The 15,283-nt window shown below is 40.9% G+C and overlaps 1 protein-coding gene across 5 annotated transcripts in view; it reads right to left on the bottom strand.

Moving 5' to 3' along the window:
* Cep43 (centrosomal protein 43) overlaps nucleotides 1-10,559 on the bottom strand; it is a 37,923-nt gene extending 27,364 nt beyond the window's left edge. For 4 of the 5 annotated variants that reach the window (XR_011707681.1, XR_011707682.1, XM_027939516.3 and 1 more), the window contains exons 1-6: nucleotides 10,396-10,559; nucleotides 10,044-10,097; nucleotides 6,591-6,645; nucleotides 6,018-6,106; nucleotides 5,470-5,607; nucleotides 464-544 (exon numbers count right to left, since the gene is read on the bottom strand). Coding sequence is in view for 3 of the 5 variants with exons in the window: in XM_027939516.3 (XP_027795317.1) it covers nucleotides 464-544; nucleotides 5,470-5,607; nucleotides 6,018-6,106; nucleotides 6,591-6,645; nucleotides 10,044-10,097; nucleotides 10,396-10,497 (519 nt within the window). In the remaining 2 variants the exon portion in view is untranslated. The remainder of the gene's footprint in view (nucleotides 1-463; nucleotides 545-5,469; nucleotides 5,608-6,017; nucleotides 6,107-6,590; nucleotides 6,646-10,043; nucleotides 10,098-10,395) is intronic. The other variant, XM_027939515.2, reaches the window with a different exon arrangement.
* Nucleotides 10,560-15,283: the final 4,724 nt, after the last annotated feature.

Here is a 15,283-nt window from a genome sequence, read left to right on the forward strand (position 1 = left end):
ACACACAAAGCTAACCATAGTACGTATATTTTCCCATAAATTTTATTAAAATAGCTCATTAATATAAAAAACCATCATGATTTACAATTTCTAAATCTGACCACCCATTTAACAGTATATAATATTCAACACAACAATTATATTCTGGAAACTAATATTCTCAAACTAGGAATTTATAAATGAAAAGTAAACAAATCTCCTTGGTAATGGAAGAAAATATTCAAAGATCCAAATGAGTTCAAATATTCTACAACTCTGATGTTTAAGGGCATATTTTTTCCTACAAAATTCAACAAAAGGAATAGAAATTTTGAAACACATACTTAACCAAAAAGAAAAAGGCACCTTGAACAAATCAGAGCCCTTGTTACAAAAGAACAAGAAAACCTAGAACACACAAGAGTAGAGGGAAGAGCCCTCGGAGTCTCAGTGCGCATGTTACTTTGATACCCAGCTAACTCACCTTACTGGGGGTTCCATGTGCACTGGTTCTTCCTTCTGGTGACTTTGGTGGAGAATGTATATCAGACAGATCCAGTGCACCCTAAAAATCACAATTTAAAACACATTTAAAAATAAAACAAGAATATACAAATTATCTTTCAAAGGAATCTTAGCATTTAAAAACAATGTACAAAATTGGCATTTTACTTCTTGCCTCATTCACATAACTTTTCTTATCAGATTTCCTCTAATTTTACCAAAAAAAAAAAAAAAAAATGCATCCACATTCTAATTACCTATAAAATATTTCAGTCACCTTGAAGGCCACCTAGTTTGCACTGCAATATGCCCCTAATCTATCTTTTCAACACTGACTTTCTCTCTTCCCTTCTCTGCTAATATTATTCTGTGATTCTCAAAGGTCTACTTTTTCTACCCTCCTTCATTATATGTCAAGAAAAAAAATACCAAATAGCAACTCTCACAAAAACCATCAGCTTCTACAAACGGTAGTACTCTATTTCTCTTTTATGCTCCTTTACTATTTTTCCATTTTAAAGCAGCTATTCTAGTATGGCTTATATGTGCAATAGTTACATATGTCTCTCAGCACAAGGTTTTAATCATAAATGCAAAGGAGAGTTTTTAAAAATATTTCCTGAATAAGAATCACTTCCAAAAATTCACCTGTTATTATTACCATAAGCTCTATGACACTGTATTAAATACTGGCTATTTTGTTTTAGAAATTCTTTAACAACTACAATTTTTAAAATATGAAAATGTGCTATACATCATGGCTTCTTCCCAAGCCCATTCTATAATGGCAGCATCTTCTCCCAGGTTAGGAACTATAGCTCATCTCTGAGCTCTTCCTTTCTCACACGGCCTTCTATGACTCTGCCCCTTGCCAGAATACTAATTTACCAAATCTTGATGATTCTTCTTTAAAGGGTAATCTTTCTCTCATTTCTATTCTGCTTCCATTCTTTGTCTAGATTCGCCTTCCTACAGGTTTTACTTCTAATTTTCTCTAACCTTTACAAATTTGTCTTTCATGTAGCACTCAAAGACTTCAAAGACTTTCCACTGACCATGAGCAAACAACAGCTAATCACCATGTCTTTGATCCTACCAGGTGCATGAAAAGAAAACCCTTGTCCTCAACAGACTTGTGATCTAGTAGTATGACAAAGATAAATATATGTGACTGTAACAATCAGCAGAATAAATTCTAAATTAGACATCAGTTACCCGTAGTGAGAGAACAACAAGAGGAGGAAACACCACAGTCAGCCAGCTGTGGATAGTACCACAAGGATAACATTGCAGGCTGAGTGATGGGACAGATGTATCATTTCAGGCAGATAATAGGATAAGACAATAAGAGCAGGCAAAAAGACATAAGCTGCTTTCAAGTAATTAAGTTCAGTCTAGATTGAATGCAAGTTGAATATTCCTATCTGAAAACACAGAAAGTTTCAGACTTCAGATTTTTAGAACAGGTGATCCAGCACAGCTATACAAACATACTCAAGAGATCTGAAACACATTCCAGAAATGAGATACTCAACTTCCACAAGGTTTCACACTTCAAAAAACAAAACAACAACAAAAAAAACCTACACAAACAGAATCCTGCAGTATCACTCAGGAGCTGAGATTAAGGACAAAGAATCTAGAGATTCAAATTACCATTATGATAGTCATAGCAATTTTTAAAGAAAGAACACATGAAGAATTGAATTTTTAAAATAATTCAGCAACAGTGAAGACTGTAAAGGTGAGAACCCTGAGGAACGGAGATGAAGATGGATGATGAAGGTGCTAAAGGAAAGGATAATGATCCAGGATGAGCTCAGAAACAAGAGAGTGCTTCTGATGAACTACAGCGGGGAGACACTAATAGTCAACCACAATGAAGTATGCGGAACAGAGCAACTCAATTCTTAAGGTAGTTTTAAAATAAAGTTTTGGTAGAGCTCAACAAGTTAATCCATAGCTAGTTTCTATTATCAAAAGTCAAAGGACAATAAAACCTGTAATTTTTTATTCTGACATCAGGCTTTCTTTCAAAGTAATAAAGTAAAATACTAATAAATGATGGAAAAGCTAAAAAAGACTAAATACCCAAATATTAAGAGGGGAAAAAAACAGCAAAAAGTGGGGATAAAATGTCCAACTTAATTGTTTTGCAATCTAGAGAGCAAAACAATTCTATTTTGAAGAACAAGTTCTATGCTTAGTCTATCTGAAAGAATCGGATGTGAGTCAGGACAAACTGACAGGGCAGGCTGCAGTTCTACCCACCAGAACACGGTACTGAAGAACACACTGATTCATTTTACTCTCAAATCTCATCAACCACAAAGCAAAGGCTTTACCAGGTCTCAACTTGGTGCAAACATATGTCTAGCAGAGAAGAGCTTACAGCAATTAACTTTTCCTTAACTGCCAGCTGCCACATCTAGAGCATGCAGGCAAGAGTGAATTCCTCCTAACAAAGTGACCACATCCAGGGCTACCTGAGGAGCACTCCTGGGGTGGAGCCTGGAGTTCCAGAGCCCAGGAAAGAATGCAAGAACACCTGGAACTGAGGTTGGTTTGTGGGGATAGGAAGGCTGTTCTTGTCTTGTTTTTCTTTTTTAGAAGTCAGCTTTTTCACAGAACTTAAATGTACTAGTGGTTTATCCAGATTGTTATATGTAGTGAAGAGCTGGAAATTCCAAGCTGAAGCCAGGGGAGAGGATTGGGCAATGGCTAAGGGAGTCATCCACACAGTAACTATACAAAACTAAGAAACAGTGATAACAAAGGCCAGGGTTTACCCACTCACACCTCCACGCCAACACTGCTCTGAGAGCTTCCGTTATCGACTTCTAAAGTTTTGGCAGAGCTCAACACACAACCTGCTCACACAACCAAAATGTGGCAGGCTGGGGTTCCAACCCAACAGTCTGGCTCTAGAGTCCAGCTGTTATCTAGGGTATGAAGAGAGAGGACCAGAGAGAAAAACATGCAACTACCACTGCAATCAGGACAGAGAGTAACAGAGAAAGAAAACAAAAGGGCGGGTGGAGAAAGAAAAGACCTCGGGATCACAGAAGTTGAGAGGAGTGCAAAAAAGAGATGCTGCCACCAACTGTAGACTCGAGGTCCAGGAGACTGTTGAGCCATTTTTCATACCCTAATACATAACAATGTCCATCATATAAGAAGACAACAAAATCCTATTGACTTACTGAGGAATAAGTGAATGAAGGTGCAATACACAGGCTACGACGGCTCAGAGGCCGTCGGTCCCGGGTCCTGGATCTAGCCAGCTCCCCAACCGCCTTGCTGCACTCTTCTGCCTTCTGAAGTGCCCTTATTAAACTTGGTCCCCCAACCAATATCTTACTCACATTGCTTAGCAAAATTTTGGCATGAAACAATCACTTCACCCTTTGAATTAAAATAATTATTCACAAACATTTGTTAAAAAAAAATCATGTATAATCTTCCTCTCTAATCTTGAACTGTTACTTAAACATTAATTCTGGAAGCATTTTTTTTTATCCTGAATACCTCTGAGCTCTTCAAGCACACAAATTCTTCTTCTATTACCCATGGAATATATTTACCATGCCTGAAATTCAATTAGTACTAAAGCAAGCTTTACTGATTTTCAAAGTTCCCAGTAGAAAACATACACCTAGACTCCCCAAATGGAATACATACACAGGCCCATTTCCATCCACATTCTAGAAATTTCTATGACTGAAAAAGCATACTCAGCCACAAATCTGGAATAGTCACACATGTATCTACATCTTTAAGACAGTATCTTCATGTAAAACTAATGTGTGTATTATGGTTTAGATATAAGGTGTCCCCTAAAAGCTCATGTGAGACAATGCAAGAAGGTTCAGAAGTGAAATGATTGGATTATGAGAGTTGTAACCTAACTGATGGATTAATCCACTGACAGGGATTAACTGGGTCTAACTATAGGCAAGAGAGTGTTGCTAGAGATAGGTCACCAGGGGAACGCCTTTGGGGTTCATGTTTTGTCCCTGGTGAGCAAAGCTCTCTGCTTCATGGTCACCATGTGCTGAAGCGCTTTCCTCCTCCATGCCCCTCTGCCATGATGTTCTGCCTCACCTCAAGCCCAGAGCTATGAAGTCAGCTGACCACGGACTGAACCTCTGAAATCATGAGCCAAAATAACTTTTCCTCCTCTAAGTTGTTCTTGTCAGGTCACAGCAACAAAAAACTGACTGAAACAGTATTTAAATATAAGTCAGACCTGCTCAGGAGTAGTTCTGAAAAGAAAGGTTAAGAATAAGAAGATCACTGCTAATCAACAAATTTGAAAACGTTTTGAAACTAAGCAAAATCAACAGCTCAGTTTTAAACATAATCTAAAAAAACCTTTAAATTAAAAAAAAAAAAATTGTCTATACATCATCTCTTCCAAATTTAACTAAAATAAAAACTAAAAACTAGCTGAATATTTCCTATGTCAAGTATCATTCTTACATTTTATATGTGTTAACTCATGAGTCTTACAACACCCACAAGATGTAGATCCTATTATCCAAATTTTATAAATGAGGCAATGGAGAGATTAAGTAACATGTTAAAGTTTGAGAGCTAGGCAATGAGGAACTATCATTTTTTTTTCAGACAGTTTGGCTTCTCAATTCAACACTCTGAAGATCAATAACTAAAACAATATACAAAAGTGTCAAAATCAGGGCTGGAGTTGTGGCTCAGCGCTGGAGCACTTGCCTAGCAAGATCAAAGCCCTGGGTTTGATCCTCAGCACCACATAAAATTAAATAAATAAAATAAAGGTATTGTGTCCAACTAAAAAATAAGTGATCAGAATATTTCAATTTTCATTAAAATATATATTTATTCTCACTGCATTTCATTATCTTTAAGGAAATCTTTTCATGTTAACCTTGACTCACTGCATATATCTACTCTACTGGTCAAATTAGACAAAAACGAAAACAAATCATGAAGGATCACACTTACTTCCCCACCGGAGGGCCCTTTCTCCTTCTGTTGGCAGCGTCTGATCACTTCTAGTAATAAGGGTCCTCCCACAGTGCCTTCCGCTTCAATGATACCTAAATCACGGGCTAAATTCTCTCGACCTTCTAGACTTTGAAACTGGAAAAGAAGAAGACACATGTGCCCAAAAAAATACCAAAAGTACATCCAGAGATCACAGAAAGTATCTCCAAACTCAAACAAGCTATCTTTCTAGTGAATGTCTACTTTTAAAATTTTACTTTTTTTTTTTTTTTTTAAATGCCACAGCATAGGATCATGACAAAACTAACTCTAATAATACTTAACTTTATTAGCAAGCTACAAATTACATGAAGCAGCAACACTGGTACCTTTTCTCTGACAGTTCAAATAGCTTTTATAAGAAAAATGAATCATCAATTAAAAAAAATAATCTGTGTGCAAGTAAATATAACTTGTCAAATTTTATAAGCTTCCAGGTTAATAATAACTCATTTGTATCAATGTTTCAGGGACGTGAAAACAGATGTAAAAATCATTGTTCTTACTGTGCTTGTTTCAGGTTGAAAAACAGCCAAGGTAAAGTCAAGGTTAAAAAACTGGAGAAATTCTGCAACAAGACTAGCCACTAAACGACCTGTAAAGATCAAGAAAAAATTGTGTAAGCAAATCCTAAAAAACTTTCAATTTCAATTTCACCAAGCAGCCTTGGTGAAATAAGATAATGAATAGGAGAAAAAGAGGCTTCTAAATTTTTCAAATTATGAATTTCTTCTCTTTAAATAGATAAATAATAAAAAATCTCAATCTTCAATTTTTTCCTTAGGATCACCAGTCTGAAACTATAAAACAATGCAATATTCCACAAAAATATTTCAATGTTGTACTTTTTATATTAAAATTGTGTTTATGTAAAATTTGCTTTAACCAACAACTTTCCACAACCAAACCCACTGAACAATAGCAATGTGACTGTTACACAGCAAAATATTTTTAAATGCGCATCTATAAGAAAATATACTTGAAAAAAAGATAAAATTTCTGATTTTTCCCCAAATGGTGACAAGATTTGAAAATTCAGAGGCAGATAAAAATAAACAAGAATGAATGGAAAGTCTTACCATCTTTTGTATTTAAAAACTTTTTCAGGCTTTCATTGACTAAAGGAGTTTTGTTCTGTTAAAAAAAAAAATGAAATATTTTAAGTGTCATGTTTATCCTAAAAATAACTATGAAATGTACATTAAGCTTAATTTTTGGCAAAGACATAAGTAATATGTTATCATTCATAAAATTAGTTTCTGAAATCCATTTCACAAACAGGACTTGACTTGTACTATTTAATAATGTCTCAAAGTTAAAAAGCCATACATGAAGACCCATGTTTGTTTTAAATTGTTTTATAAATTATTCATTAAACTGCTTTTGAAGTCCAATATCTTCAATACTCCTGTAAAATGCAATTAAATTTAAACAACTATTTATTATTTCAAATGTATGGAGTATGATATTTTATCATCTTAGGTCTCTATTGTTTATAACATACTTAAAATTTCCAATAACAAGTAGCCATAGTTCAACTTATCTTTGTAATTATAGATCTGAATAAATATAGGAAAAAATACTCTTTTGCATCACAGCTGTGATTATTGACAATGAGGCTCAAACAAGGCAGCACAAGAGGGACCTCCTCGAGCTGAGCACGAGTTACAGGTAGATAAGCGCCTCATAAACTGCTGATGGGAATTCAAAATGGCACAACCATTTTGGAAAGCAGTTTGGTGATCATTTTTAAAAAGCTTAAAATATCCCTAGCATGAATGTGATCCACTTATTTCACCCTTATGTATTTCTCAAGAGATATCACAAATTTAAGCAAAGACTTATACATGAATGTTCACAGCATTTAATTATGATAATCAAAATCCAAAAATCATTTAAATATGTGTATCAACAGGTAAATGGTTAAACAAGTTGTCAGGTATCCATTCAATGAATCAATGGAAAGATATCTTGAACCCAAGATTAAATGACATGACTTAATACACACAAAATGAATTTCAAGTGCATTATGCTGAACAAAAGAAGCCAGATCAAAAATAGTACATACTACAGGATCCCATTCATATGGCTCTGAAGACATATTTAGGATGCAGGGGGGACACAAGAAAATTTTGAAGGATTAGAGTTATGTTCACTATCTTGATGGTGGTAATCAGTACATATTTAGCATAAATGTAAAAGTTTACCAAATTATACATTTTATATGCTGAATTCACTGTTGGTCAATTATACCTCAATTAAGTTTTGTTTTGTTTTCAAAAAAGAGGGAAAGATCACGAAGCACCCCGATAGTCTAGTTTAGGAAATTTGAAGACTGAGTCAACTAAAACACTCAGGAAAGAATGGAGAGACAAGATCAGATATGTATTATAAACAGTCAATCTAGATCTAGAAGCAATATAGAGGACTCGAGGGGGATTGTGAGGGGCGTCAGCAAAGGGAAGCCTAGATAATAGGAACAGGATAGAGCACTCTGGAAAGGAAATAATGAAGCACAGGCAAAGCAGGCAGCAGAGTACCTCCACACTGACCTTCAGAGACAGACTGGACAGACAGCTGGGTGAGGACTGAGCAGGTAGGCAGAAAGAAAGGCAAGGCCTAAGAAACACATTTCCTGCCTGATTTCCCCAGAAAGATGGGTCTATTAGTTAGTTGAACATACAGGCCTGCAGCTCAGGAGAAACATAGGCGCTGAAAATATGGTGCTCAAGTTACAGGTGTTATTAAGGTCACTAGGAAAAGAATACAGAATGAAAACTGGGGAACAAGGTAACAAGTGCAAGAGTTCAAGTGCAGTACAGAAAAAAAGATCATGCTAAAGATATCTTGGAATAAGAAAAGAGAAAAAACAGAACAGAAAGAGGTCTCAAAGGTCAAGGGAGACTTTTCAAGTAAGAAGGAATTAAGAATGTCAAATGCCACTATGCTCAACCAGACAGGTAAAAAACAAAGTATATTCAAGATATTCTTCTTGACTGTAGCAAGAGACCTTCTTTCTTAAGGTATAGTAGTGGTATATTTAAAATGTTAATGACAGAATGTCTGGTACTGTAAGAAATGGTATGTGATATACACATTGTTTCAAAACCTAGATTTCTGGAAGGAAGAAAAAAAAAATAAGACTATGGAAGGCAAAACCCAAAGTAATAATACCTGGATAAGACAGGGCCTTGCCAGGCGTGGTGGTGCATGCCCGTAATCCCAGAGGCTGGGAGGCTGAGAACTTCGAGTTCAAAGCCAGCCTCAGCAACTTAGCGATCAACGAGACCTTGTCTCTAGATAAAATAGAAAAAAACAGAGCTGGGGATGTGGCTCAGTGGTTAAGCACCCCTGGGTTCTATCCCAGGTACCTACCCACCCCCCCCAAAACACAAAAAATAAAAGACAGTGCCTTTTCTAAAGCAGGAAAGAGAGAGGTAGAGGGAGGTACAGATACATGCTTTTTAGGTAAGCTTTTCCTAAGGTAAGCAGTAGATTGGGGGCAGGAAGAGGAAGACACAAAGGACTCGATGACTTCCATTTTTCCCTGTGAGGGAGAAGACAAGACAATCTGTCTAGAGCAAAGAGAACAGATAAAGCAGAAGGCTTAAATGAAGTTAAAGAGGGGACTGCCAAGTAAAACACAGATCGGCTGGACCTGATCAGCTCCCAGCTGCGGGTGGTAGCCACCAACCTGTAGCATCACCAATTCATATGGTTAAGTGGCTGTATCTAGAAAGTGAAGTAGTCAGGGTTTCTGAGGGAAGGCCCATGGTTCTAGATTAATCAAGAAAAAAGAATCAAGCTGGAGATATAGCTATTTGGTAGAGTGCTTCCCCTGCATGCACAAAGCCCTGGGTTCAATCCCCAGAATCACCAAAAAAAAAAAAAAAAAAAAAAACTAATGCTTCAAAACAAACAAGGAGAGAGCAAACAATAAATGAACAGTTTGATGAAATTAAACAGAAGGTACATAGGTCTAAGCAAGTGGGAAAAGTGCCATCAAGGACAGTGAAAGACTTTGATTATAAAGTGAACCTTGTTGACAAGTTACAGGATATTTAGTTAGGATTTTTTAGGGGATTATTGGTAGAGGGCAAAAAATAAAAAATAAAAAATAACCCTATAAATTATCGATTGAATAAAAAGATGTGAAAAATACTAGAGGACAAAAAAAATTTGGAAAGTTACATACTACACACCCCCTACCTTGAAGATGCACAATGCATACAAGCTTATTAAGGGTTCTGAACAATCTCAGCTAACTCACTGACAATGAACCATTTCTTCTGGTAACTCCTACAACTTTTTGTTTCGGATTTAGCACTGGCCTAAGTTACTGTGCATACTTTTAGGAATACTCCGAGATTCAGGAAGATACACAAAAGAATACCGTCGGTTCCCCCCAGTCATAGAGAACCTGACGTGTGGCCGTCCGCAGCGGACCGCAGGCTGCAGCAGTCCGTCTCGGAGCGTCCCCCACCGGCCAGAAGCCGGCTGACCCCCGCTAGCTACATCTGCGGGCTGCGTACCTCTACTTTTTCTTGCTCTTCTAGTGCTAAAAACACAGCTGCGCGAAGTTCAGCCTGGAGAAGGAGAAGGGGAGTTACCGGGAGCCGCCGGGCACCTGCGGGCTGCCCATCCTCCGGCCAGCGCGGCGGCCCCTCCCCGACCGGCCCGGCGCCGCAGCGCGGTCCGCTGACCTCGCGCCCCCGACCCTCCGCCGCGGGCCGCCACCCCGCGCCCGCCGACCCCGAGCCGCGGGCGGCCACCCCGCGCGGCCCGCGCTCCCGGCCCCGCGCCCTCTTCACCCGCCTCCACAAGATGGCGCGCCCGCCCGGCCCGGCCGCCCGCCTCCCGGCCACCCTGTCGGCGTCCGCGCACCTTGATGCGGTTCAGGACGCCGCTGTTCTCCAGCGTCTGCACCAGCAGGTCCCGCAGCTCCGTGTCCTCCTCGGCCACCACCGCGGCCGTCGTCGCCGCCATCTTGCTTCTCCAAGACAACCGCCCAAGCCGCGCTAACGGCCAACGGCCGCCGCAGAAGCCGCAAGGCGCAGCGACGCAGCGAACCCCGCCCCTCACGTCGGGGGCGGGGCCTCGAGACTACGGGCGGACGCGAGAGGGCGAAGCGTCGGGACGCAGGGGGCGAGGACTCGACGCAAGTCGAGATTGGGGTTGTGGGGGCGGGACGTCGGACGCCAGGGCGAGGACTCGACGCACGTCCAGGCCTCAGGGCTCGGGGGCGTGGCCTTGGCTCGGGGCGGGGCGGGGCTGGGGGCGGAGCCGGGCTAGGAGCCTGGCTAGGAGCCGGGCTAGTAGGAGGGCAGGCGTCTGAGCGCCAGGTCTGCGCTGCAGAATTCTCGTCCCAATTCCAATAGGGTGGTGGTTGGCTCTTGGTTCAGTGCACTGCCCAGCTGCGGGCTAACCCCGAGAGACCGCCGTCGGGCAGTGTCTGCATGTACAACTCATGCATGTGTCTACGCCCATATGTGCGTCTATGTGTGTCTGTGTTTGTGTGTGTGTAAACACTTTCTCGAGAAAGTGAGTCTGTATTTCGGGTGGAGGCTAGGAATGAAGGCTCAGTGCACTGGCCTTGTCCTACTGTTTACTCCGGTGTGTTTTAAGTCCTTTTGCAAGAATACTTGGGGAGGGAAAGGGAATCCCAAACTCCAGCACTCATAGGAAACGCTCTCATCCACAAGGGCTGTGGCAGGGCGTAGGAGCTCTCCTTTATCTTCCTGCAGGTAGTCTGCAGATTAGAATCTGAGATACAAGTGCTGAAAAACATCTTTCATATTGATGGTCTAACAACAAGAATACAGGAAAAACTGAGTTTAAATGAAGCCTTTTCTTGTATCTAAAGAGAGAAGATTAAGAAGTTAGTTTTGAGGTGGACTTAAAAAGAAAATAATTAAATTGGATTCATTTGAGAGAAGTAAGACCATTCCAAACATAAATGATGACATGCGCTTTAAGAGAAAGGGTCTGGTGTAGTGCTCAAGTTGCCGACAACAGAATCTGATCTGGTTAGAAAATGGGGATGGACGCCTGGGAAGCCAGGAAGACACCCATGGACCAGGTAGACAAGAGGAAGGCAGAAGGGAAGAGTGCTCCTGCTGGGGAAGGACACAGACGCAGAGGCTGGAAAGCCGGACCCATGGGGAAATGAAAACAGCATCTATGGCAGAAGCAGGATTCAGGAACTGGCACAATGACGCATTGGTTTGGGGAATGAGCCATTTGAAGCCTGTGATGAACATGCAGCTTTGGACATCTGGAAGACAATTTGAAATTCCTTGAATTGACAAATTGAACACCTGCTCTGTTCTAGGCCCTAAATTAGGTAGTGAAGAGGCAGCAGAGCTCCTTTCCCTGAGTCAGGGAGCTGACAGTTCAGGGATTCAGACAGATAACTCTTAAAACTGACTGAAAAGACTGAAAAGGGAGGGTAAGAGAAGAAGCAGCTGGACAGACATTCAAGGAGGACAGAGAACAGTGTCCTACAGTGACTGTATTTGGAGAGCCGGCCCACAGGGGCAATAAAGGTGGTGTGAGGTCATAATCCAATAGGATTGGCGTGCTTAGAAGAGGGAGAGAGACCAGGACTCTCTCCATGCCTCTAAGCCATGCAGAGGCACCTCACAGAAACCAAAAGTGCTGCCACATAATCTTGAACTTCCACCTCCAGAAGTGTGGGAAAGTGTGCTTCTGTTGTTCAAGCCATCACCCCATGGTGACCGTCAGTCTCCTAATGGAGTGCTGCTGAACACCTGGTGTAATAGGGGTTTCCTGGTCAGTAAGGAAGAGAGGAAAGATACCAGGGGACAGGGCCAAGGGACACGGGCAGTGGTAAGGTCTGGCTGAGGTGGCCAGAGTGCGAGGGCTTCATCCGCCAACGTGACAAATCTGACTTTCATCCTGAAGGTAGGAAATGGCCTGTAAATGTAACTGTAAAAGCAATGTGGGCAGGTTGGGGTTGAGGCTCAGTGGTAGTGCGCTTGCCTAGCACATGTGAGGCACTGGGCTCAATCCTCAGCCCCACATAAAATAAATAAATAAAACAAAGGTGTTGTGTCCAACTACAACTAAAAAATATATTTTAAAGCAATGTCGGCAGTAGCTTCTTTAGATTTTGAGACTCCAGAAGCAAGAGGGGATGGGAAGGTGAGATGCAATGATGCTAAAACAGTTGCTCCAATAGTCAAGAAGGATTAAGAAGGGCCTCATATAAGGTCACAGAAGAAAACATGAAAAGGAGAGGATAGAGCTGAGAAACATGGATATGGCACGGATATTTTACTTATTTCCAGAGAAGCAGAAACTGTGTACATGTCTACATATATACATACATATATACATATGCACCCACAAAGAAATTTATTATAAAGAATTGGCTCATGGGACCATCACAGTCACACAGCCAAGATCCACCACTCAAGTCTATTGGGTTCCTGCTCTTTCCAGGAACCAGTCCTGAGATCTGTTGATTGAGTTGGCAAGCAGGAGACCCAGGAGAGCGGATGGTGTGCCTCCTGGCCAAAGGTAGCAGGCTTGAGACAGGGGACAGTCAGTGTTTCAGTCTGAGTCTAAAGGTGAGGAGGCAGGAAAGACTCTTCTACTGGGGATGGTCATCTGTTTCATCAGGCCTTCAGCTGAACACCCAAATTAGAGGGAGCATTCTGCTCCACTCAGTCTACCAGTTTAAACATGCTCACAGACACCTCCAGAATAACGCTGGACTGAACATGGAGGCCCTCCATGACCCAGTCAAGTTGACACATAAAACTAACCATAACAAATATGTTCCAGTAACTTTAAGTGTGAAATAACTAGATTCTGATAAGAATAAACACAGGAGGGTAGAACAAGGAAATGCCTTCTGACTTTCTGCTTTTATTTTCTTGAAATAAAATGTGTCTTTGATGTTAAAATTAAAAATGATTCTGGAATCATAAAAAGAGTCCACCAGTCTGTACTCAGTGGTAGACTTTCTTACTTGGGGTCAGGTGTCCTGTTTTTATAAGGATCAGGCAGTGGAGAAGGAGTACGTTTCTCCAGGGTCGTGGGATGCCATGCATGAACTGTGCGTGAACTAGAACAACGTTGAAGCCATCGGGCAGGAAAGCCTGGTATCAGGAACTCCCAGCAGCAACCCTGCTAGTGTGAGAACACCTGGTTCTGGTGGCTTCCTACACAGCTCCATCACAAGTTCAGGACAGCACTGGAGATGAGGGTGACCTGCTGGAGCCACACAGCGTCTGTGTTTGGCTTGCCAAAATGTCTATCAACGGTTTACTGCAAGATACCCTCCTCTCCAGGGTTAGAAGCAAGACTCCTCCTACTGAAATCTTATCCCTGCCTTTGATGTACTCCCATCAGGACTGGAAGACCCATCAGCACTCCTCTGTATATCTAATTTCTGGCTCTGGCTCTATTTCTTACTAATTGTTTCAGACTTTTTACTTCCCAGGCAGCTCACATTACCTAAGCAGTAACCTATGTGGCAGGATACTGGTCACCTTGCAATACCAGGGCTCATCGATTTCTTCAAATATCTTAAGATTGTGCAAAAGACATAGCACACCTGGAAAATTAGCAAAATTGCTTAGTGTCTTATTTTGACAAAAACTTATTGATCAGGGTGTATGATAGTCAAAATCATGGATTCCAGAGCTACAGTGCATAGGTTTGAATACCCTTAGTGGTTATGTTGATCACAGAAAGTTTCTTAACCTCTCTGTGCCAGTTTCTCACAAGTACATGGAGATAAAAATCACGTGTATATATGGGTATATGTATGAGTACACATAATCAGATGTGTAGATAATACTTAATATCCTGAAACATAGAATGCACAATAAAAAAAATTATTGTTTTGAACATACAGTCTAATTTCATTGTCTCAGTGATGCTCTGAGAAAACAATTTTGTCCTGACTTGTTATAGATGAGACCAAAGCTCCAAAAATCCAGGTGGTATGTCCACAGTCACACAGCCAAGATCCGCCACTCAAGTCTATTGGGTTCCTGCTCTTTCCATGGTATTTCACGTTCTTCCAATATTTATATAAGATATTTGTTAGTTCGCTTTTTGTTGCTATAACTGGATGGTGCAGACTGGGTAGTTTATAAAAAATAGAGGATTATTTAGCTTGTGGTTCTGAGGCTAGGAAGACCGATATCAAGGTGGCCTTCTTACCACCTCACCACATGGCAGAGAATCGCATGGAAAGACAGAACACATGTGCTAACTCAGATCTTTTCTTCCTATAAAGCCATTTTGTCTTGATGCAGCTCTGCTCCTACAACCTCAAATAATCCTAATGCCTCCCCCAAACCCAGATGACGTCAGCATATGAAATAGGAGAGTAGGCTTCTAACACATGAACTTTCTAGTGACATATTCAAACCACACAATAATGTAATTAAATAGAAGTAGGTAAAGAAAAAAAGGCCGAATGAAGGAAATGGGAAATGCAAGGGAGATGCTCTCCCTTCTCAAGACAACTTCAAAGCCACCGCCACCAGGGGGCAGTGTGCAGCAGGACAACGGGCATTTCTGATTACCAGCTCAAAGATAGGATACCAGAATTTGCCACCCCAAAATGTCCCACCATTTTGGCATAAGGCTGATCTTGAGCTGAAGGCAAATGAGTCCAAGCAGATAACATTTTTTTAAAATCCTCTGCTTTCTGCCTATTTGGCTAAAGGCCTCCCCTCTCTACCAGGATGGAGAGAGGTTGGTCCCTAGAGAAAAGGCTGGCCCTGCTTGG

The sequence above is a fragment of the Marmota flaviventris genome, chromosome 6 (genome assembly GCF_047511675.1).
Source record: "Marmota flaviventris isolate mMarFla1 chromosome 6, mMarFla1.hap1, whole genome shotgun sequence".
In the NCBI taxonomy this organism is placed as follows: Eukaryota; Metazoa; Chordata; class Mammalia; order Rodentia; family Sciuridae; genus Marmota; species Marmota flaviventris.